Source organism: Lepisosteus platostomus, chromosome 9, assembly GCF_059453375.1.
Source record: "Lepisosteus platostomus isolate fLepPlt1 chromosome 9, fLepPlt1.hap1, whole genome shotgun sequence".
In the NCBI taxonomy this organism is placed as follows: Eukaryota; Metazoa; Chordata; class Actinopteri; order Semionotiformes; family Lepisosteidae; genus Lepisosteus; species Lepisosteus platostomus.
The window spans coordinates 50650824-50675257 of NC_142619.1; the positions used below are offsets into that span (position 1 = coordinate 50650824).

The 24434-nt window shown below is 37.2% G+C and overlaps 1 protein-coding gene across 3 annotated transcripts in view; it reads left to right on the forward strand.

Annotated features, from left to right (window-relative positions):
* The first annotated feature begins 1054 nt into the window (after positions 1-1054).
* cftr (CF transmembrane conductance regulator) overlaps positions 1055-24434 on the forward strand; it is a 37471-nt gene continuing 14091 nt past the window's right edge. The window contains exons 1-17 of one of the 3 annotated variants that reach the window (XM_088645460.1): positions 1055-1415; positions 2509-2619; positions 3590-3701; positions 7183-7398; positions 7501-7590; positions 8495-8658; positions 10231-10356; positions 11984-12230; positions 13715-13807; positions 14880-15056; positions 15936-16127; positions 17184-17278; positions 18230-18316; positions 19107-19815; positions 22104-22232; positions 22361-22398; positions 23737-23996. In XM_088645460.1, the coding sequence (XP_088501586.1) occupies positions 1363-1415; positions 2509-2619; positions 3590-3701; positions 7183-7398; positions 7501-7590; positions 8495-8658; positions 10231-10356; positions 11984-12230; positions 13715-13807; positions 14880-15056; positions 15936-16127; positions 17184-17278; positions 18230-18316; positions 19107-19815; positions 22104-22232; positions 22361-22398; positions 23737-23996 (2899 nt within the window). In that variant the 5' untranslated portion in view covers positions 1055-1362. Of the gene's footprint in view, positions 1416-2508; positions 2620-3589; positions 3702-5134; positions 5264-7182; positions 7399-7500; positions 7591-8494; positions 8659-10230; positions 10357-11983; positions 12231-13714; positions 13808-14879; positions 15057-15935; positions 16128-17183; positions 17279-18229; positions 18317-19106; positions 19816-22103; positions 22233-22360; positions 22399-23736; positions 23997-24434 lie in introns of those variants that run through there. The other 2 variants (XM_088645459.1, XM_088645461.1) reach the window with 2 other exon arrangements.

The following is a 24434-nucleotide window of genomic DNA, read 5'->3' on the forward strand; positions in this document are numbered from 1 at the left end:
TACATAACTTTTTAATAATGTTTGTTTCTGTATTGATTGCCTTACACTCTGTATGTTATGGGGGTCAGGTTCATCTTTATTGCTCCTCTTTAAAGCTTTGCAAAGATAAGAATGATACAGTACATACCTGTAAACAAAGTAAAAAAACATGAGTTATAGAGTAACTTTGTTTCAAATAAAAGTTTGCCGACACATTATTACATGACTGTATACAAAATTTTATTTCATTTTTCAGTGTTGTGTGGTACAATCAAGACTTACAGATGCATGTTTTGCTTTGCAAATGTTTATGGATGTAAACACTGACTAAACATAAATATCTTAAATCAGAAACAGGAAAGCATGATGCATTGCCATCCTTTGATGTTTACAGTTGAAACAGAAATGTCAGAACAGACATGTGAGAAGTTAATCTTATATTCTTAGGCGTTTAGGACAGAATTAACAAATAAAGATGCTAATACACTGCTTAAATTGCATGAAGCTGTGTGACACAAAGAGCCAAGATGCAGTTCAGGAGGAATTGCTAATAAGGGATATTTAAAAAAGAAATGCTTGGAGTACAGTAAATGACAAAATTGTCTGCTGCATTTTTTTTCTGAAGATGGATATGCAGATTCTACCTTTATTCTTACCCGTTTTAGGAATAGGTTTGGTTGTTACCATAATTGTGAATTCTCCTGTGAGTACTGTACAAATTGCATTTAAATTATTTTTAAAAATAATTGTCTTGAAAGTCTTTGTTTTTCTTCAATAATATACAGCAGCAAAAAGAACTTTCTTGATATTTGTCGTCAGTTATAAAATAATAGAAATCACAATTTTGTATTATGTACCATACTGCAATTTAACACTTAATGCTCTGTGAAAATTGTGTTCATTCCCCAGTTCATTTCTTCTTGTCCGTAAGAAAACGCTTTAATGATATTAAGACTTAAACATCTTGTCAAACGCCTTGGCCGAAATAAGAATTCCCCTGCTGTTTTTTTGCGCAATGTTGCCTAAATGGAAATCAAAACTTCAGAATGAAATCTGGCAGAGGTGGGTCGCACACGGCTATTCAAAATCAGTCTCTTTAATGTACTGAGTGTTCTAAGTTAACAGACTGAGGAGAAAATATTCAGTGAACGCAGAACACACAAGGAATTTATCGTGGGCTCTGAGCGTGGAGTTCGATAGCGCAACTCTTCAAACCTCCTGGTTTGTCCTTCGCACACGCTATAACCTGGGCAGAGCCAATTAAACCAGTGACATCACCGCACACATATCTTGACATGGAGAACAAAACCGGGGACTTGATTCAATTTTGGAGACTTTACAGATGACCAGCACATCTCTCAGGTGCACGGAAGCTGTTTTAGAATGCAGAAATCACCTGCAGAAGATGCTAACGCCTTCTCGAGATTTTTTTTCTGGTAAGATTTGTTTTGTTTTTTTTTTTACTCTAGTTTCAGTCAAGGATAAAAATGAAACCACGATTCTTTTCTTCTGTCATAGAAATTGAAAGAAAGTTTTGCTAAAGTTTTGCTGTGCAGATGTGAATCTGCATTTAGCTTATTCGTTTTGGTAGTCCTAATATTGTTTTAGAAATACTGTATGTACTTTCCCCTGCACGTGGTTCATTAACCTGCTGTTTGATAATTATATAGCATGACTTTTCTTACTTTCATTTTTATATTGAAGTTTGAAAATATAATACGACTAACAGATTAACTTATTTACCTTGTCCGAAGTTATTTCAGAACTTTATGAAGTGCACCTGCAGCGACGTGCCTAAGGATCAGATTTCATTAAAGCTTTCCCGAGTTATAGGAAATTAAGAAGTCAGCTATTGTTTAATGAATTCGCATTTTTTAATTCGATTTTCTTACATGATGTGGTTATGAGTTAACTATTGTTAAACATTGTCAGTGTATTTTTTTAAAATACTTTGGAGCGGGAGATCTTCTTGGTGTCAAAATGTGAGAATAAAATTCTCACAAATGTATGGAAAGCGGTGAAGTAATTCATCATTAGTTTCCTTCACGTAAAACGTAGTTTTAGAAAACATGTACTCTAGTAAATAGCGAGTAAGTAACTACTGCTAAGTAGATACCAGTAAATACACCAGTGTGTTTTGTACAACCTTTTTCAACTACTGTATGTGTTAAAAGCTTGCATAATTGTTTGTGTTGTATATTCTTTCCATAATATATTAAATTTAATCACAGACAACATTTGTTCTAGGAGAAGCAATCACTGAACCATTGTGACATTGTTTGTATACTTACTGTAGATGACAGTTGTTTCTCAATAAAGGCAATTAGGTTATAATAATTACAAACTAAGATCCCCCTCACACTCTATTTACTTAAGTTTACAATAGATACTATTGACATTTATGATATCTGTCATAAATCTGTGAATGTAGATCTATGTTCAGTAGGTAGTAGTGGCATTTATAAATCAGTGATACATCTGTGAATGTACTGTAGGTCTGATTTATGATGATTTGTTTTTTTTTTACAGGTGGGCTTCACCAATTTTGAGAAAGGGATACAGGCAGAAATTAGAATTATCAGATGTTTATCAGGTGCCTTCATTTGACTCAGCTGACCATCTTTCTGAAAGACTAGAAAGGTTTGCATTTATCGCAATCTTTCACTGAAGCTCACATGCAAAGTCCAGAAAATTGTATTTTTACCTTTAATTGCAATAATACCTTAATCTGACTATTTTAGTCTTTGAGTACAAATATTTATTGATATATCCATTATATATAACATTTTTGTTCTGTATGTACCGTACATACAAGAAAAACACTATAAATAACTATTTCTTGTTACCCTTTTTGATATGCACTGTAACCATTATCTTATGTTTTGAATAGCAGGTCATTTAGTTGACCTGCTATTCAAGTGTATTTCCTACTGTATTTCCAGAGAAACCCTGTACAGTACTTGTTTTAGCAACTGAAACGTTCAGCAGTAGGTCTTACTTGAAATGTGGGTAGGCATTTGAGACACCAGACACTGTGAAATATTCCCAAAAAACACACGCCTTACCCATCGTATCTCTAGCAGTCTATGCGGCTATATTGCTGATTATAATTAAAAAGTTTTGCAAATGTCACCAATTAGGATATTTACCATTGAAAGTGCAGGCCACCCCCAAATGTCACCTCTGTCATTCTTTAAAGACACAAACATGCAACTTAAAAGATGTTTGCCCTTGTTTTTACCCTGTTTGGGACTGGAGCTCCTCCAGGCCCTTATTTTTACCATTATTTGTGTATTTCTCTTTAGATCTCAGCAGTTCTCTTACATAAGCATGAAACGTGACCTTTTAAACTGCCAGCCCCCTGTTGGGTGATATATAGTTAGCCATTTTTAATCAGCCAAAAATGTGGTCTACTGGGAATTTGAACTTTTATTCAATTAACAAGTTGGTACCCTTTCGATCTTCAAGGTCTCTGTGTACTTTACTGTTTAATAAGTTAGCCAGATCTCCCTGGTTATACGTGAGTCAACCTAACTATGTGAAAAAAGCTGTGTAGTCTGTTTCCACACAGTGACAGTTTTCTAATTGCCTTGTTTTCGGTCTTTGGTAGAGAATGGGACAGAGAACTTGCATCATCGAAGAAAAATCCCAATCTTCTCAATGCCATTCGCCGCTGTTTCTTCTGGCCCTTTGCCTTTTATGGAGTCCTGTTGTACTTTGGGGTAAGTTTCTGACTCTTAAGTTGTATCTAAAACAGGATGAAAAGAGATTTAATAAGAACAATATACAGTATGGGTTTCATTATTTAGGATGCTCTCATTTGTATTTGATATTAACATTTAATTATACTTATTTCGCAGTCCCATTCAGAATTAGGATGTTCTGCATTAGATGACCAATTAAGTAGGCATACTCCTTAATTCAGTAGCTATTATCTGTGTGGACCTATGACATTATTTTATTATCAACTGGTGTTTGATGTGTTCCGTAGTGGAACACTTCAGAAACGCAACATTTGTAGTCTTAATACTAATAATTCTTAAGTTTTGTGAATGTTAATTGAGAAATCCAAGCATATTTTCATATACCTGCAATAACTTTCCTTACCTGCAATAACAATCCATTTTAATATGAAAAAAAAAAACAAAAAAAAACTGTGGCAATAGGGCTGCAATAAGAACTGTGAGGATGTGTTTTTGTACAGTATGTGCAAAGGTGATGTCTGCTTGCATCTGTCTGCATGAATGGCACACAGATTCTCAAGCTTTTAATAAAAAATCATCAAAGTCAAGTCTGAGAAAAAGAGGCATCAAGTTTGGGAATTTTGTTTGCATAGATATCACAAAACACACTCAATAGTTGCATTCAAGGTCCATTCATCTATCATCAGATTTAAAGGAGACACTGGGGATTGTTTCCACACAGGAACAGTTATGGTTGCAGACTCAACTGGTAATTATTAAACAACAATAACCTGATAATAAACACCATTCTCCCCAAGAATGGGAACCACCTGACAAGAATATCAAGCTGCTCAGTTGCTTCTTCAATTGTTTCTTTGAAACAACGAAGGCTAAGATATTTTTCTCTACCTAGTTCACGTCCTGTGTCACATACAGTACATTAGCAGACTGTATATACAGTACTGACCATTAATAGGAATGTCATATGCATTGTTTGCTCTGATGAATATCCTGTAGTTTGATGCAGTGACTATACAGTGTGTGTAGTGGTCTCATCTGGCAATGATTCAGCATTTGCATACCGGATAAAAAACAAAAGATTAAGTGAGGTCTGTGTTGGGGAACAAAAACATTTTGGTGGCAATAGCCATATCGGTGTGGAAGACCATTACTGCTGACTTTAGGATTCAGCTTGCTGCCAATGGTCATCGCACATCACGGTCTTACACTGAGCATTGTTCAAAACCTGTGCCCCATTAACCAACTCGGCAACACTAAAGTCATTACAATTCCCGAATCTTTTCATTTTGGAATCCGTGTGCCCACATGGCAATGGTTATCAAAGACATTCTGTGTCCTTCTAGAATTAGTATCATGCATTGGCCGACTTTTTATAACAAGACGTTATAACTTAGACGTCCTGAGCACCTGTGTGTTGGGCTGGGTTGACAGATCTCTAATATTTGCTGTAGAGATTGAGTGGAGGAACATTCCTGTGGTCTCATGGAACATCTCTGCCAAACCATTTCCATGCTTGTGGTGAAGATTCCCACTTCTGTAGGAGCACATGACTTGAAAGCATCATGAGTTCTGCACAACAAGTATCTTTTGAACTTTTGTAACTGAATAACTCTTACTTGACGGAGTCTAATTTTATGAACAGGTTTGATAGATAGATACTTTATTGATCCCGTGAGGGAAATTGCAGTGCAACAGCAGCTTAACACACACAACACAGCCACAGTGTAACGAATTATATAATAATAGTACAATACATACAATACAATACAATACAAGAGTTACTCACAGTCCGGACACACAAGAACAAACTAGAACAGAGCAGTACACAGAAAATCGTATCACACATATGAATATAAATATAGATGTAACTATAGATATAAATATAAATGTATTGCACAGGTCCCTGGCATATATTGCACAAAAAATGGTTGTAAACGGGAAAAATAAAAATAAAAAGAAAGAGAACAGATGTAGCAGTAGATGTGTAGATGCGTTTAGTCCAGAAACAGGTCACTGTCGATGTTGCCTCTGCCAAGACGCAAGGTGGATGCGTTGTACAGTCTTATGGCAGAAGGCAAGAATGACCTCCTGTAGCTCTCCCTGTCGCACCGTGGATGAATCAGTCTATTGCTGAGCGTGCTCTTCATTCCTGCAAGCCTGTCATAGAGGGGATGGGAGGAGTTGTCCATGATGGCCTCTAGTTTGGACATCATTCTCCTCTCAGCCACTACCTCCAAGGGGTCCAGGTCAGACCCAATGACAGAGCTTGCTCTCCTGATGAGCTTGTTCAGCCTTTTAGAATCCACTGCTCTAATCCCAGAGCCCCAGCACACCACTGCGTAGAAAATGGCACTCGCTACCACCGACTGATGGAACACGTGTTGCATCTTACTACACACATTGAAGGACCTGAGCCTCCTCAAGAAGTAAAGTCGGCTCTGTCCCTTCTTATAGATGGCCTCGATGTTCTTAGACCATTCCAGTCTATCATTGATGTGCACTCCCAGGTACTTGTACGAGTCCACCATCTCCACGCCACTCCCATGGATGTAGACAGGAGTAGGTTGACCTTTTTCCTCCTGAAATCTACCACCAGTTCCTTTGTCTTTGTTACATTCAGTTCCAAGTGGTTCACCCCACACCACTCCACAAAGCTGCTGACCAGTCCTCTGTACTCCTCCTCCTGCTCACCCTTGATACAGTACATCCCACAATTGCAGAGTCATCTGAGAACTTCTGCAGGTGGCATGACTTTGAGTTGTACTTAAAGTCCGAAGTATAGAGGGTGAAGAGGAATGGAGAAAGAACTGTCCCTTGAGGTGCCCCTGTGGTACTCACTACCTGTTCAGACACACAGTTCTGAAGTCTCACAGACTGTGGTCTGCCTGTCAGGTAGTCAGTGATCCACGAGGTCGTGGAGGCATCGACTTGCACTTTCACTTTACAGAGAAAGTATTATTGAATTAGTTCCTGAGATAAGACTGAAATTAATAAAACGTCTATTTTGCTCTTCTTCTTTATGAATTGTCAGTGATATATTTTAATTATCATTATCATTATTTTTCTCTCTATGCTAAGAATTCCACATTGGGGTTTGAAAAAAAGGTGTTGGGGTTTTTAAACCTTCATGTTAAGCAACAGTAATATTTTGGCTGTAGATTTGAATTTTGTGACAAACTTATGTAGGACATTTCAAGGACAATTTGTTGGAAATCTTTTAAATCATTTTCAGAAAGGGTGAGTAAATTTACTAATGAAGATTAACACTCCTTTTTGGTTGTGTGAAAAAAAGAACATACTAGTATTGCAGGATCAGTCCTTTCAGATTACACCTTTTTTCTTATTGTCTTTTTCACTTATTTTTCTGATTGGATGGAGCTTTCCATGTCAAAGAGCTTTTCTGTTACAGCGTACAGAATATCACTTGGACTGCTGAACTTTATCACATTTCCATTACAAATGTAGTTTCTTACAGTGTTTGTTTATTTGTATAAAACAGGAAGCATCCAAGTCTGTCCAGCCACAGCTCCTGGGCAGAATAATTGCATCATTTGATCCCTTCTATGAGACAGAGCGAAGTCAAGGTTATTACATGGCCCTGGGTCTCTCCCTGCTTTTTATTACAAGATCTCTTCTGCTCCAGTCTGCCATCTTCGGCCTTCATCACTTAGGGATGCAGATCAGAATAGCTTTGTTCAGCCTTATATACAAAAAGGTAATGTTTGCTCTTTATGTTGCCTTTCATTTTTTGGCATTATCTTTTAGTTCTTTTATTCTCCATTCCGCTTACATCACCTGAACTTTTCATTTGTTCCAGACTCTAAAATTGTCAAGCCGTGTTCTCGATAAAATTAGTACCGGCCAGCTGGTCAGTCTGATGTCTGCTAATCTCAACAAATTTGATGAGGTAAGTTTTAATTAATGACTGGCTTGAATTGTGTTGTAGAAATTGCCAACATACTGTACACCTGTGCTCTTGGCCAATATGAATCAGTATTTTAAAGAAGACAAATTTAAAACATCATACTGTAACACTTGAGATTACTAGGATGAAATATATTTATACACTATAAATTATGTAACATGAATGTGATAATAAATGTCCTCTAGTGTAGATTGATTGGATGTTAGAAACAAAATCTTAATTCTGACCTTAACCCAAGGTTAGAGGTGTTTAATTATTCCTGTTTATAATGTCACTAATAACATGTTAATAGATTGCTTATAGACAGTTATTAATGAATACCTGAAAGAATATATAAGGTGGATAACATGCAATGTTTACAATTCTGCCATGAATTATAATATAGGTAAGAGAGTAATAAAATAAGCGGATGAATCATAGGACTTGAAATACAGACCTTGAATTACTAACAATCTCTCAAGAGTCTTGAACATTGTTTCTGTTTCATAACTCAAAGGCATCTATAAGAAATTGTTTGATTTCTATTAGGATTTAGGACATTTCTTTAGAAACCCACAATTCATCTGTATGTTATTTCATAAGGGCTAACTAAGCAACTTCATCTAACACACTGATTGAATATGAGAAAACTACAGTATGAAACCCTGTCAATTAGAGAAAAGTGAAACAAATGCTCTGAACCTCTCCAAAGGTAGAGTTCCAGTGTTGAATGTGCATACACATTGCAATTGCTTCAAAGCAATTATCACTTGTTCTTCACACTGCCCATACAAATTGGAGGTATTTCAGAAGTTTGTGCCTTACTTGCAACGTTAGTTACTTGGGCTGCTCTGGCTGTGGTGGTACCGTGTCTCTAAAAGTTTGTGTTTTGTGTTTCGAATTCCAGAGCCTTGGTCTTGCCCACTTTGTGTGGATTACCCCCCTGCAGTGCATGCTGTTGATGTGGTTTATCTGGGATCTGATTGAAGCCTCATCGTTCTGTGCACTGGCTTCTCTAACTCTTCTAGCCATTGCTCAGGCCTGTCTTTCCCATAGGATGGACCCGTACAGGTGCTAAATGTTTATCCTTGTCTTCATGTTAAATGAACTGAAGAAAAAAACTTAAAGTGTTACTAGTATGCATCCTGAAAAAAAAAAAAATTTTTTGTGGTTTCCTAACAGCAATGACTACAATTACACAGATGTTAAGCAGAAGATTCAATAAACATAGTTCCCAAAGGTTTTCAACAAATAAAGCAGAGAAGCTAAAAGCAAGTGGATGGCACAGTAAAAAAAAAGTGTGTAGAAAGTATAGATATTTTGTAGGGGCCACTAATGACAAACAGACCTCAGTCTTGTGTGGCTGAACACCAGTATTTCCCATGAACGAGTAATGTAATTACACGGCCCCGTGCGGCCACTGCTCAACTTCTTAGAGGGCCTAGTGATGTTCATCCACACGAGAGTGAGCAGAAGCAGGTCTGTGAAGCCCTTAGATTCCCAGAGCTGCCTGCATGCCACACTGAACGGTGTTTTCACCTGTCAGTACTAGCCTGTCATTAGGTGTACATTTATTGATTTGGCTTGATGAGAATTATATGTGTGAATTTAGAGCAGAAAGTACAATTTGCAGTTGAGGCGGTAAATGTTTTATTACAGACGTTTATTATTGTTGGTTGTTGAAGAGGTACAATGACAGAACAAGCTATCACTGCTGGTATTCTGAATTTGATTTTAAATGCTTGGGATGTCACAGTGCTCTGTCCTCTGCTCACTGCAGTGATCCTACACACAACTGTATTCATTTCAGCACTAGCACTTTATTTAAATATACAAACGTTTAGTTAATCTCACTAACTTCGTATCTAGCATTTTGATAATGGTTGCACGTTATTTTATCATGCACTAGATACACTGCAATGTAAAAGTTAATCAAATATACACATTCTTACAATACAAACAGAAACCACCATTTTGGATCCTCTGACATACAGTAGGCCCGAAGGGAACAGAGCTTCTCGAGTAAGCTGTCTTTATACAGTAGGTGCCAGCATAAAAAATGCTCTCTCAGGGGAGGGGGTTAATGTTGGAGAGGGCCTAGTCTCTGGCTACAAGGCTGAACAATTTGGATCTGAGTATGGGAGGTTACAGTGTAGTACAGGTGATACCTTGCATTAAGGGCATTGCTTTTCATTTGTACTGTATGTTGTGTATATAGTCAATACTTGTCCCCTGGTACAGTATTTCTACACTTGTGATGTTTTTTATAGGAGTAGAAGACATTAATCATTATTGTACATTGCAAGTGCTGCCGGAGGCTTGTCCATCATTTGCAGTGAACAGAGATCATGTTTAAGTGTTTCTGGTAACCACTACCAACATCTACTAATACCCAACACTGGGGTGTGACACTTCCTCACTGCATTTCCTTTGATCGGCAGCTGTTTTCCTCTTTCTTACTGGAATTGTTGAATCATGGCAACAGGAAAGAAATAAATAAGAAATTAAATAAAAGGAAAAACACCTTTCATTTCACCGAATTACAGATTGCTTCCAAATTATTTTCATTGTTAGTTTTTGTCTGACTACTGTAATATGAAAATGAATGTTAATATGCTTGTGTTTTTTGTTGTTGTCTTTCAGAGCTAAGAGGGCAAAGAAAATCAGTGAAAGGCTCAAACTTACATCCGAGATAATAGAAAACATTCATTCAGTAAAGGCCTATGGCTGGGAGGAGATTATGGAAAAGATCATTCAAAACATTAGACAGTGAGTAGAAGGAAACCTTTTTATCTCGTTTTATTATTATTCACTGTTTGACCTTGTCGTCCAGTGGTGGAGATCCCATGTGTCTCCAAGTTTTTCTAGGTCTGTTTACAGCACCAGAACCTGATGATCTGGGAGTGGTTGGTCCCATTAATCCAACAATGAGCTGACCGAGCTTCTTAAAAGCTAAATTGGATTGAAAACCTGCAGGCACATCTCCCCTGATGGATCAGGATTGCCCACCACAGTTCCAGCCTGACCAGATCTCAGAAACTGGGCAGTGCTGGGTGTGGTCGGTCGTGAAATGGGAGATCCGTAAGGAAAACGTTGTTGCTACTGTAAGCAGTTTTGATAGATTGTTAGGGATTGCTCTTCCCACTGGACCCAAATGTTGGTGCTGTAGGAAATGCAGTCCTTTGGATGAGACATTACCTAGACTAGCCTAGACTTCTTGGTCATTAAAAATCACATGTCACTTTTTGAGAGAGCGTCTTGGCTAAATTCCCCTCTGGGATTACAGAACCTAGGCTACAAACCTGAAGTTTACCCTTCAGTTGGCAACGTTATTTCTCTGATCTGCAGTGCAGTAGGGCTGCTGGCCCTAATCACTGAGGTTGGGGCTGCACTTGCTCGTGCTCTACAGTGGTTACTTTTACGAAAGAGCCTGCATGTTTTAGGGATGAAGAGTGGTACATAAATGCAATTTATTAAAATTCATTGTAACCGTTCTTTTATTTTCAGAGGTTGTGTGCAGGGCCGTCTCAAGGGGTGGGCTGGGCCCGGGGCAGGATTGGGGTGGGCGGGGCCCGGGGCAGGATTGGGGTGGGCGGGGCCCAGGGTAGTGGGGTTCTTGTGTGTGGTGGTGGCGGCAGGGAGCAGTATTGAGGTGATGAAATAGCTCCCTAACTGGCCTGCACAAACAGACATACAGAACCGAACAGAACTACTAATCGCCGTTGCTGCTAATGCTATCAGGTGCCAGCATCCTTGTCGTCCTCGAGATCACCACCCGTGTCCGTTTCTTCTTCGCTCCTGGTTTTTACAACAAACTTTTCCAAAGACCTTTCCCTTTAAGTGCCACATTTGCATCCTCCCTCTTCTGCTTCCTTTTTCTTTTCGCCCCCCACTTTGAGACAGCCCTGGTTGTGTGCCAGGTGCCATGCAGGTTTGTAAAAGCAGAGTATAATACGGGTTCTTAATATTTTAAAAAACATATATATTTTCATAAATGTAACCATGACATACTGTAGAGTTCCCATGACAAATGTAAATGCTACTTTAAATTGTTTCGTTACATCTTAAAGAAGTTAAATCACAATGTTGAGGGGTGGTTTGTGCTTTGGACTAGTAAGTAGAAGATTAAGGGTTTAAATTTTTTTAATGGAGTAATGGTGTCCTACTTTTGAGCAAGGTGCTTCACTTACTGTAGTTTGCTTTCATAAAATGCCTAGCTGCATACATGGGTCTAACTGTTAGTGTCTTTGGATACAAGCATAAGTTCAAGTAATTACAGTAATTGTAATGTTAAACTCTTACACTAAAACCTGTTGCATGTTGCCACAAAATTCATTTTCCTCTTTCAAGTCCAGGAGTGTATTGATAAATATCCTGTTTTATTATTTTACAACAGGGATGAGATGCATCTGACCCGAAAGATTGGTTATCTGAGGTACTTCTACAGTGCAACCTACTTCTTTTCTGCTTTTCTGGTGGTGATCTGTGCCGTGGTGCCTTACGCTCTCAGTAAAGGGATTACCCTGCGTAAGATCTTCACCACCATGTCATACTGCATGGTGCTCAGGATGACCCTCACAAGGCAGTTTCCTGGCTCTGTGCAGATGTGGTATGACACCCTGGCCCTAATCAACAAGATAGAGGTAAGCATGAGAAAAGGTTGACACATATAATAATTAATAGTTAATAATTGCTTACATTTATATAGCGCTTTTCTGGACACTCCACTCAAAGTGCTTTACAGGTAATGGGGACTCCCCTCCACCACCACCAAGAGAACCACCACCACTAAACTATATGCACTGAATAATCTGAACGATGTGATTCCACTTCTGGAGTGATGTGATTGATTTTACATACTTACACATTTGTTTTTCACGTTCAGACTGAACTGCAGTACAGAAGTGCAGAGTAATTAATAATTCTTAGCTTGTGTCTGTTCATACGTCTGTAGAGTCTGAGTGATTCTAAGAGTTGCTAATAAGGCATTATAATTTCTAAAAACCTGAAGTGGAACAATATATTATCTACAATACTCATACCTGTATGTATTCTGATAGTTGCCATCTAAAAGAAAATGCACTCAGTTAGCTATTGGTGTTTTGGGCTGAAACCCACATATTATTGCACATATAAAGAGTTTACAAGTTCCTTTACTACTAAGAGTTCACAGTGCAATCATTGGCTGGTTATGGTTATAAGGAGCACATCCTTAGTGTTTTTTATTACATGGTCTGACAAGGATAACAACAACACAGTAACCTTGAAAGGCCTTTCTGAGGAATTCAGAATTTAAACCAATCGATGTTGTTACAGTTGCTTACAATGTGTTAGTAAGATCATGTTTAGAATGATGTGTACAGGTTGTGTTAAAAGATATTGCTGCTCTGGATCACATGCATTCCTGGCTTAAAGGAATGTCCCACTCTGACAGGCTAAAAGAACTTAAGCTTTTTAGTCTTGAATGGAAGGAATACGAGGAGACCAGATTCAAACAATCCAAATGATCAGAGACCTCTGATTGTTTGTTGATTGTTGTTTTTACTTGTGGCATTCTTCAGAATCAGAGGGGAAGCATGAAGCGGAGGACAGAAATGGAAACTTAAAGGGAAGTGGATTTGAAACGAAGATCAGGAAACACTTTTGTACTCAAAGGCTTGTGGGAATCTAAAACAAGCTCCACAGTTATCTTCTCAAAACTGGCACTCGGGCTTCTTTCACTTTCTGCCAGTTGCCTTAGCTCCTTATTGTAGCAACCAAATGAGCTGAATGGGCCCCTCTAGTTTGCGAAGTTTCTTACGTTCTTAAACCACACTACAGTAAGTCCTGTTTGTTCTGACTTGGTGCGGGGCCATGCATTTTTACATTGAAGAACACCTGTCTTGAAAGGGGCCTTTGAAAATCATTTGCTCATCCAACTTGTGTGTGGTTACAGTGTTAAATCAACACTTGGATGTGGTTTTCCACATTAGGGTGAAAAAAGAGTCCTGTAGTAAATCAAATGAAAACATAAATGACCACACTGGTAGAATATCTCCAGTACTGACTCTAAAATCTTCTTAGTAACCTTGACACGTGAGGCTCAGACGCAAAATTACATTTGCTAATTATTGATTTCATCTTCCAGGATTTTCTTAAAAAAGAGGAATACAAAGTTTTGGATTACAATCTCACAACAACAGAAGTTGAGTTGGTAAACGTAACAGCTTCCTGGGATGAGGTAAGTACAGTATGTAGAAAGTACTGTAAATTATTTAGGCAAATATTAAATCAACTGCATGTTGTGTAAAAGTTTTGAAGCACACACAATCTTTGAATGGTGTTTAGGTATTTTTTGTTAAATATGATTAGACAGGCTTCTTTAAGTTCACAAATCAAACAGGAATCAAAGAGAAATTTTTGCAAACGCCTTTCACTAAAACCACATTTTTATTGGGTTGTTGTATATTATAACTATCAATGATTCACTTTAAACCTTCCTTTGATAGCTTGATTCATTGTTTATTGCTCCGTCAACTGGAGCAGGCATTCATATCTGTGTCCTCCAGGCCCTGTGTTTTTGTAAAGTCGGGGTTTGTCTTGATCATGTCCACACAATTTTCTGTTTGGACTCATTATTTTGAATCTCCCACATCAACAGTGACTCAGCAAAGTCTGTTAACTATGATGGAGTAACACCTTCTTACCTTTAAGGCTAGGCTGTTATTTTTCAGACAGGCTACTTTGTACCACACATGCCCATACACAGGAGCAACTACATAAAATATTTTATTTCAGTAGTGTCACCTGCGGATCAGCTTTCTTGCCTGCTGAGCTGAGATCGCACAGATTATTCTGACAGCTCATAAAGTGTTACTGAAGTAACTGATTAATCTTAATCAATCACATAAAAGGGAAGCAGATATTTGCTGTTTATGTTTCACGGTTATTCCAAGATAAAGCCATACAATGTCAAAGTGCACAAATAAGGTGTGTCATCTAGCCAGCAGTTCTGATATCCAATTTTGTCTCTTCTGTTCTAAAAGATCCTTTTCCCATATAGGTAATTATTTTTCCATTTGTTTCACACAAGCCCTTTCTAGAGAGAATGTAGTGATGAGGTGCTGTTCAACACAATCCCAAGATTCTTAAACTGTTTGTTCACGTGTAGAGATTAGAATATATAAACTATGGTTTTACAAAAGTGACAGGATTATGCAACATGCAAGTTATTACGTAATGTCTGAGAGATTTTTCGGTTCTGACACTATTGAAACACTCACTTTTAAAGCTTGGCTTTTGTTTGCTTCAAGGGAATAGGGGAGCTCTTTGAGAAAATAAAACAAGAAAACAAAGACAGTGGCAATCCTAATGGAGAAGCAGGTCTGTTCTTCACCAACCTCTATGTCACACCAGTCTTGAAAAACATCAGTTTATATCTAGAAAAGGGGAAGATGTTGGCTGTTGCAGGTTCCACTGGTTCAGGAAAGGTAACTATTTTTGTTTTCATTTTTTTTCTGTAATTATACCAGTAGCTTATACTCTCACCTGGCACAAAACAGAATAAAACATTGGGCTGGAGCACAAAACAATTCCAAATCAGCTCAATGCAAAATGCGCCACTGTGTTAACTTTACGTTTATTTAACTACTATGTTATATTCCTTGTTTATTTTCGGGAACATAAGAATGAAATGCCACATAAGGTTCTAAATTAATTATTTGCTGAATGTAAAAGTTCCCAAGGATGTGTTGTAATCTTGATACTGTGCCCAGTTATCCTTTCTTTCACAGTGATTAATAGAGGCTGTTACTGGAATTTGATAAATGAACCTCAAACATTATGTGTAAAAGTTAATTGATAATTTTATGACCTTAGCTAGGATGTAAACAGAGAGTTTTAAACTACTACTGTGCACTTTCCTGTAACACATTAACTAAAAAATGCATTGTCCTGTTCAAATAATGTAAGAGAAAATTAGATGGATGACAGTCAATTTTGAAATCTGTATGTGTAAACAATATAAAGTTACTGCACATAAAGCTTACTTTTGATAATGTCTTATGTATATTTAAATATTAAGTACCTAATAACCTAAAACAAACAAAAAGGTTCCCATGAGCCTTATACTGTACTAACCGTCTCTTGTAAATTGTGAAAGATGTAAAAGATAAATCAGACGACAGAAGATATACAATATCAAAGTTAAATTGAAAAGGACTCCCCAAAACAGTATATATTTCTGAAACTGCATCACATCTTCAGCTACTACAATTTCTTGTTTTATGAAGCGTCCTTTTTACAATGTGGAGATTCATGTTATTGTTCGATATGTTCAACTATGCATGTCGAACATACTTCTTCTAAAGAGTTCCCTCCTGATGATGATAATGGGAGAACTGGAACCATCGGAAGGCAAAATAAAGCACAGTGGCAGAATATCCTACTCCCCCCAGACGTCATGGATAATTCCAGGCACTATCAGAGAGAACATTGTATTTGGATTGACCTATGATGAATACAGATACACCAGTGTCATCAAAGCCTGCCAATTGGAAGAGGTACATTTGCTGACAGTTTCTGTTTAACTAATATCCGGTGATATGATTGGTCCTTCACTCTTCACAGTATTGAGACAGACTCAGATTTGATTATTTTTCCAACCTATGTCAGAATATGGTTTCCGAGGGCCTTCTACCAGGGTAAAGTCAACCTCATCTGGGTTAACCCAAAACAAAGACATGTTTTCAAAGCAAACAAGGACTGCGTAACATATGACCCTGTGATTGCAAAATATTATGTTTGATTCAGTGTAATCGATCGTGTTACTGATTTAAGATGGCCCACTGCATTGAATTACCAAGATTAATTTATTGAACAGTACCAGCTGAATAAAATAAAATAGTTAAACATATCACAGGGGAGTCTTTCTTTTTTAAGTCTAGGGAAGAAAATCATTCAGCAGATTGCCTCAGAAGAATTGTTTATCTCTAATTTCTGCTATGCTTCAAATTCTGTGCCTCTTTGCATTCTGTGCAAATTCTTTGGTACATTTCAGTATTGCTTTAGGCTCCTTGTTTGTGCACAGTGTCCACCAATTGAACTCATTCAGGGCCAGAGGTGCCAACATAAATTCCAATCGTGGAATTTAAGACAGGTACTGTAATTCAACCAGAAATCTTAAAATATTTCTGAGATTGGGCCGAAGAGTGTAGTATGGATCCAAAATAAAATGCAAGCATTTTGCTGGTCATGTTGTGCTGTCTTCGTGGAGTTTGTATGTTCTCCCCGTGTTTGTGTGGATTTCCCACAGTCCAAACAACACTGGCTAATTGGCTTCTGGGAAAATTGGCCCTGGTGCAAGTGTGTGAGTGTGTTTGTGTCAGTGTGTGTCCCTGCACAGGACTGGCTTCTAGTCCAGGGTGTATCCTGGCTTGCACTTGTTGTCTATGACCCTCTATCAGATGAAGCAGTTAGAAAATGAACAAATGAACAGGCTTACAATGAATGAAATCATGTTAAAGCCAAGTTATAGTATGTATAACCCATAAATATTTACCTGAATTGATTAGTAAAATCTTCTTATTTCTCCTTGTTTATGTATTTGATGAATCCAGGACCTGGCATTGCTTCCAGATAAAGACAAAACACGTCTGGGAGAAGGTGGAGTTACTCTGAGTGGCGGACAGCGTGACCGGATTGGCTTGGCCAGGTTCATTGTCTTGCCCTGTTTCTACTCTCATTCCTCGCTTTTGTGTGGCACTAACTCACAATGGTGTTTCTTGTGTCAAGGAATATAATTGTTAATTATTAACTAGTATGTTTCTAAAGAAACAGTAGATAGAGCATGGCAGTCAGCTCAGTTTTCCTTTTCATTATTTGTGGATCCAAAATGAACATTTTCTGATTCTGAAAGCAGAGGAGCCTTTAGGGTGTATTAATTTTAAAATGCCTTGAGCTTTGATATGTTCATATTTTTATCTAATTTCCATAACTGATTGATTGTGTTCCTGTATGCATGTAGTGACACATTTAAAGGTGTAGTAGATTTATGGAGTGAGTTAGTTGTAACTGACCTCAAAGTTCACTTGTGTATGTCATGTGCTTGTTGTTAAATCAAGTACATTTACACTTTAGTTGACTTGGTAAACTTTGTGTAACACTGTTTTTTTTTTTTAAATTAAGAAGCTCAGACAGTATTTTTACAACCAGAAATAAAATGCAGATTACCTTGAATGTTTATGGATTTTATGTCAAGGCTGAAAGACTGTAATTTAACACTTTTTAAATGTTAATATTAGTTTTATTCATATTAGATTCTTATATTAGATTATCTTAACTTCGCTCTTTCAACTCTTACTTACAAGTATTACAGTAATTACCTTAAGGGTCTTCTTGAATTAAAAAAAACATGAAAAGTTTCATAAAAATGTTATAGTTTTATTCTTTTATTTATTTAACAAATCCATTTTTTTGCATTTTTTAAAGTTGTACAGTACATTTTATTTAGATCTCAAATGCAATTGAAATTGATGGATTTAAAAGTAGGAAATATTAAAACAATTAAAATGTTATACGTGTGAGAAGTTGTTCATTACACCTTCATTAAAGCAATTGATTGTACAGTAAATGATATTTTCAATAATTTCTGTTTTCACTTCAGAGCAGTATACAAAGATGCTGATCTATACCTATTGGACTCACCCTTCACCCATTTGGATATTGTTACAGAGAAGGAAATATTTGAGAGGTAATTTTTTGGAAATGCCTTAGAACTTTTTTTAAAGGCGCTTGATTTGTGTATGCAGTATGTTCATTTGAGAAATGGTGTTGAACAAACCCTTTTTTGTCCAATTAAAGGCAGATTAAAACAGACTAATTTTATAGTTTTTAAGTTTCTGGGAGGTGGTAATTACAGTACCTAGACGAAGCCTAAGCAGATACAGGGAAAATGTGAAAAATCCACACAGAAAGGTACACCAACTCTGATTTTGTCCAGGAACAGTGCAAAACACCACACCATGGTGATTCGTGAGGTGTGCAGCACGATTTTTCTTTCAGAAGTCACTCCAAGACATGTCATGTTGCAGACGTTTTGTTTTAAAACATAGTTACAGTATATTTCTTTAACATCTGCTATTATAAATACTCTATTATCTTTATACGACTTACACTTTCTTTTACAGTCCTTCATATTTTAGAGCTGAGAATATTGTATGTTCTACCTGTTTTTAAAGGTGGAACACTTATCAACCACCGGTTTCAAAGCGTATGAATTTAGATTTGTTCACATGGGTGCCCAGGCTAGGCTTCTGCCTTAAATAACAGGGAGCCATTTTCAAAGAACTGCTGTGCCAAATAATTTGTGTAGATATTTGTCAGTACAAATTCATGTCCAGGGTTTTTGGTAAAAACATGAAAAAAAGAGCCATAGTTCCAATTAACCTGGCCTAGTTTTTGAGGAGAATTTCATCCCTGCAATCCCCTTAGTTAAAGAGCTCTCACAACATTATTCTTGTAATATTCTTTTGTTTTTTTAGGTGTTTGTGCAGACTTATGGCTACTAAAACACGTGTCGTGGTCACTTCCAAACTGGATCATTTAAAAAGGGCTGACAAGATCTTGCTTTTACACAATGGCACCACCTATTTCTACGGAACTTTCTCTGAACTTAAGTCTCAGCGACCTGACTTCACCTCTCTACTTATAGGCCTGGAAGCCTATGACAACATCAACGCAGAGCGAAGAGGCTCCATCCTTGATGAGACTCTTCGCCGTGTCTCTGTAGATGATACTGCTGGATTCCACCCTGAGCCTACCAGACAGTCCTTCAAGCAGGCCACCATAGATCACACAGAGAAGAGAAGGAAGTCGTCCGTCATCATAAATCCCCTGGCCGCTTCCAGAAAGTTCTCCATCATTCAGCCTGAAGAAAAATCTGTGAGCGAGCTCGGGGAGCGGAGGTTCTCTTTCATCCCTGAAAATGAGCAAGTGGAGGAAGCTCTCCCAAGGAGTAATGTGCTGGATCGTGGGCAGACATTTCATGGACAGCGACGGCAGTCAGTTTTGGCTTTCATCACTAACGCACAGAGCCAAGGGCGCCGAGAACATTTGACCTCTTCCTTTGCCAGAAAACTGTCCATAACCCCTCAATGCGATCTGGCTTCTGAGTTAGACATTTATGCCCGGCGGCTTTCAAAGGACAGCATTTATGAAATAAATGAAGATGTTGATGAAGAAGATATGGAGGTAGATTTTCTTTCCTGTGCTTTTCAACATTTTTATTATATTACTAAATTTCTTGGCTTGTTTGCTTACAGTACATTATACCTTCAAATACCCTGTATTTGACAGACGCAGCAATGGAATGGAAGGCCAAAGTTCTGGTCAGGAATACATTATACATAGAAGATGCTGCTTCTCAAAATGAAAACATTTGTAAAATTGAATTTCTAGGCCATTATAAATCTTATTATTTTCATGATTTCTTTGATACCATTATGAGTAATACAATATTTCAAACAAGCCAAGTCATTTATAGTCTAATTAGTGGCAAAAAAACATCCAAATAATATATAATTATTAAATTATTATAATAAAAAATAATAATATATAATTTTACATGTGTTATTATAGATGTGTTCTTTATAATATGTATTTTGTGGGGGTGGTACAAATAGTTGCAAGTTGCAGTGTTACTTTTAGACACTTAGGTTTAATCTTATATATTGTATACATTTCATCAAAAAACTCAATATAGGCTAAGACTGCTACTCAGAATATTTATGAGCTGGTAGAACTGTCCATTCAAATTAGGTGCAAAAAATTAGCAGTATTTATCAGTGTTCAGCTGTTACCATTTATTGTCTGCAAAATCTATCCAAGAGACACCTGTAACTGATACTTATTTTTTACCTTTCCTTTGTGCCATATTGTTACAATCGTACCATTTGGCTTGACAATAAGAAAACTTTGTTTGATAACTAAATAACTTTAAAATATTACAGTGTAATAATTAAAACTATTACAATATCACAAACATATTCAGACCCTTGCACAGTTTGTTGCTTTAAAGCTTGCAGTCATGACATTTTGAAGTATTAATTAATATATATGTTATATACATAACCTGCTCCACCCTTTCAAGGCAATAAAAAGTAAAAAGATAATATGAAAAAATGGAAAAGTAAGGTTTAGTATTCAATCCCTTTTTGTGGCAAACCTAAATTAATCTACAGCAGGTGAGCAGGTAGTTATGTGGCGTCTGTCTATGAGCTGTAATAGTGGCTCTCACAATTTCAGAGTAAAAACACCTGTCTCTGTATGATTCCTCAGTCAGGAAGTGAATTTCAAGCAAAGATGCAAGTATGAAGCCTTAGGAGCTTTCAGATTGTCAGAGAAGTCTGTGAAAAGCACAGGTCAGGAGAAGGGACTTTGATTATGCCTGAATACCTGTGAATAGTGTCTGCTCAATCATGAACAAATGGTATGTGCATCCTACCTACCAGACACTGCCTGGATCAGACTGCCACTCCAAGCCGAGAGATGGGCAAGGAGGAAGGATTACATCAGGCAACAATAACCATAAAACTGGCCTGCATGATAGTGGAAAACCCTTCTCATATCCCATAGTTTGTAATAGAGCAAATGAGTGATTCTGCAAAAATGTGGCACAGGTTGTTGTGGTCAAATTAGACCAGAATGTTCCAGTTTTGTCTCAATACCAAGTGTTTATGCTTGTGCAGATGCAATACAGCACACCTCCTAGTCAGGACCATCCCAACAGTCAGTCATGGTGGTGGTACTCTGGGGTTGGTTCTTCTCAGCAGGGATGGGAAACCTTGTGGGATTCAAGGAAAACACATACAGTACATGAATGGAGCACAGTACAGGCAAACACTAGAGGAAAACCTGTTTCACTCTGCTGAAGACTAAAAACAGTCAAAAACTCACTTTTCATCAGGAAAACAATCCAAAGCACAAGGTCAAAGCTACTGTAGAGTGGCTTAAAATATGAGAGTGACTGTCCTTCAGTGGCTTAATCAAAATCCTGATGGAATATTACTGAGAAACCGCGTTAATGGCTGTCTATACTGTACGTAATTTCCAAGCGACTTGAAGGAGCTTGTGCAAATCTACCAAGAACAATAAGTGAAAATTGCACCACTCTGGTGTAATAAATTGGTAGAGTCTTACCCCAAAAGATGTGTATCTGTAATTGATAGCAACAATTATTGAGTTCACAGGTTTGAACACTTGTTTGAACACTTAGGAAGTCAAAAGAAGTTTTTTTCTGTAGGTGTCTGCTGACATTCACTGTAACTTATCCTTCTATAATCTTATTAAAGAACTGTTCAGTTTGAGCATTTGGGTTTTGAACAAAATATATATTTTTTAAATATATCCATCATTTTGTAATCTCACAAAAAATGATTCACCGTAGGATGGGTCTGAATGCGTTTGCGCATATATATTTCCATACTACAGTATGTCCATGGATTTACATCCTGCTTTTTCTTTCATTTATGTGTTTCTAGGAATGTTTTGCTGATGAACGTGAAAATGTCTTTGAAACTACCTCATGGAGCACATGCTTCAGATACATGATGACTAACAAAAGCTTGGTTTATGCCCTTATTTTTATTGTTTTTGTTTTTATACTTGAGGTAAGAAATACTTGAAAAATAATTCAAGCAGTTCTGATTATTGGCCAAATTTGGAATTGCATTTTAATGTACAAATGTTACTTAGCTGAATACAAATAATAAGTTTGCAATTTCTCTTTTTATTTTAGGCGGGTGGGTCCTTGGTTGGATACTATTTCATTAAAGAGTAAGTGAATAGCTAATTTCAAATTTTAGGGATTTAAATCTCCAATGTTTCTTCTATAACTATAATGAGCGATGAAAGATCTCCATATTGCCCTCTGAAATAGAGAATTATGGAATAATTGTATGCTTGTAGCAAACTGAAACACATCTTGTAACTAGCTTTGACAACCTGGTCTGAAGAGACTCTGATATGCAAGTTTTCATCTCCAAGCATGGAGCACGTTTGAATTCTTAATTACGCATTTTTAGTATTTTGCTAATTGTATAAATTTGACGTAATGCCTCTCAAATCTAAAATCTAAGTTAAAACTCCTCCCAGGATAAACTTTTAATTTTTATGAGATTTCCATGGAAATTGAGGAGTGCTGATGAGTGTGTTCTGACAAGATTTGAAGACATTACATAAACTAGGTACAGGTCATGTCTACTGTACCTCTCCTAAATGTTCAGATACTTACTTTGTAACTAGAAATTAACTGGCAAATTCTTCACACAACTGAGTGTCTATTTTCCCCTAATCCAACCCAGTCTCTCACTTACTGTAGTTCTTTGAAATTCAGATTTATTGTTGCAAACATAGCATTATTCAACAGTGCAACCTTTCATAATGGCCATAAGAGAGAAAATAATAAAAATAAAAATAATAACCATTTTTGTTTGTATTCAACAGATAGAGAATATAACAATAACCTGCAAGTTTATGTCTCATTAGAGGAGCTACACTAATTCTGCGCAGTTATCAGACACTCTTTGGCTTTTGTCGGAAGATAAAAACTGGGAACTTTAATTAGAAAGTCTGTCCTCATCCATTGTTATCATACATACAGTACCATATAATCTAACCTTTTCACAGCTTCCACGGAAAAAAAATCTTGCTGTTCTTTCATGTTAATTGCCTTACTATATTTAGGTCCGTTTATGGTTTAATGAACAGACCTGGTAATTCTTTTAAAGTTTTATATATGAGCCTGTTTTCAGTCCTACAGGACATTCTGCTCTGGGCCATTGTCCTTTAATTAAGATATGATATTTGGTATAATTTCTCCACTCATAACCATTTTTTTAAACTTCCTTGGGAAATAAAAGCAAACAAGAATGGTTCAGCTGCCCATCTGCATTTCTGGCACTGGGATATTTTGATATGTTTCGGAAGACCTTCAGTTGCCAGCCTGGGTATTTCTGATGCTGCTGAACTGAATGAGTGAATTAGGCCCTTTATTGTTGGACATTGAGCTTCTTCTGTGTGTGCAGGAAAAATCTTTCTGAAAAAATTATTTCTGAAGAAAGACCTCTCATGCAGGATATGTACAGTACATGATTTCTCTTTTTTTTTCTCCAGCATCTTGATTAATGACACTAATTCTCAACCTGGGAACTCTTCATCTCCTGGAACACACTACGCGGTGATTGCCACACCAACCAGCTCTTACTACATCTTTTATATCTGGGTGGCCACTTCTGAGACCGTGTTTGCAATGGGATTCTGCAGAGGAATTCCCCTGATTCACACCCTGCTGACGATCTCCAAAAGGCTGCATGAACAAATGCTGAGCTCGGTCCTGAGAGCTCCAATGGCTATCTTGAATACAATGAAAACAGGTAGAACAGAACCTCTCCAGATACACAACAGACGGAAAAAAACGATTTCTTCGGTTATTGAGAAGATGTGTAAACCAATCTCCTCACGATGTAGCTAAGTCAATTGATTTTCTCATGTTGTATGCCTAATACAGGTGGTATGCTTAATACAGGAACATCTTGGCATCCCTAAACTAGCGACTAAACTAGTCGGATGAATGTCCTCCTGTTTGTAACCTTTAGTTTGTTTTAGCACTACTGTATGCTGTACAGTATATTAAAATGAAATCTCTGAATCATCTTCAAGACAGTAAACATACAGCCACTTGCATGTGATCTGTAGTTTATTACTGTCAATATATAATTAAAATCTACAAAATAACAGTGATTGTGGCCATAATGTGAATATTTTGCGGCAGTATTTATGGTTAGGTGTTAATATTCCAACTCCATTTTGTA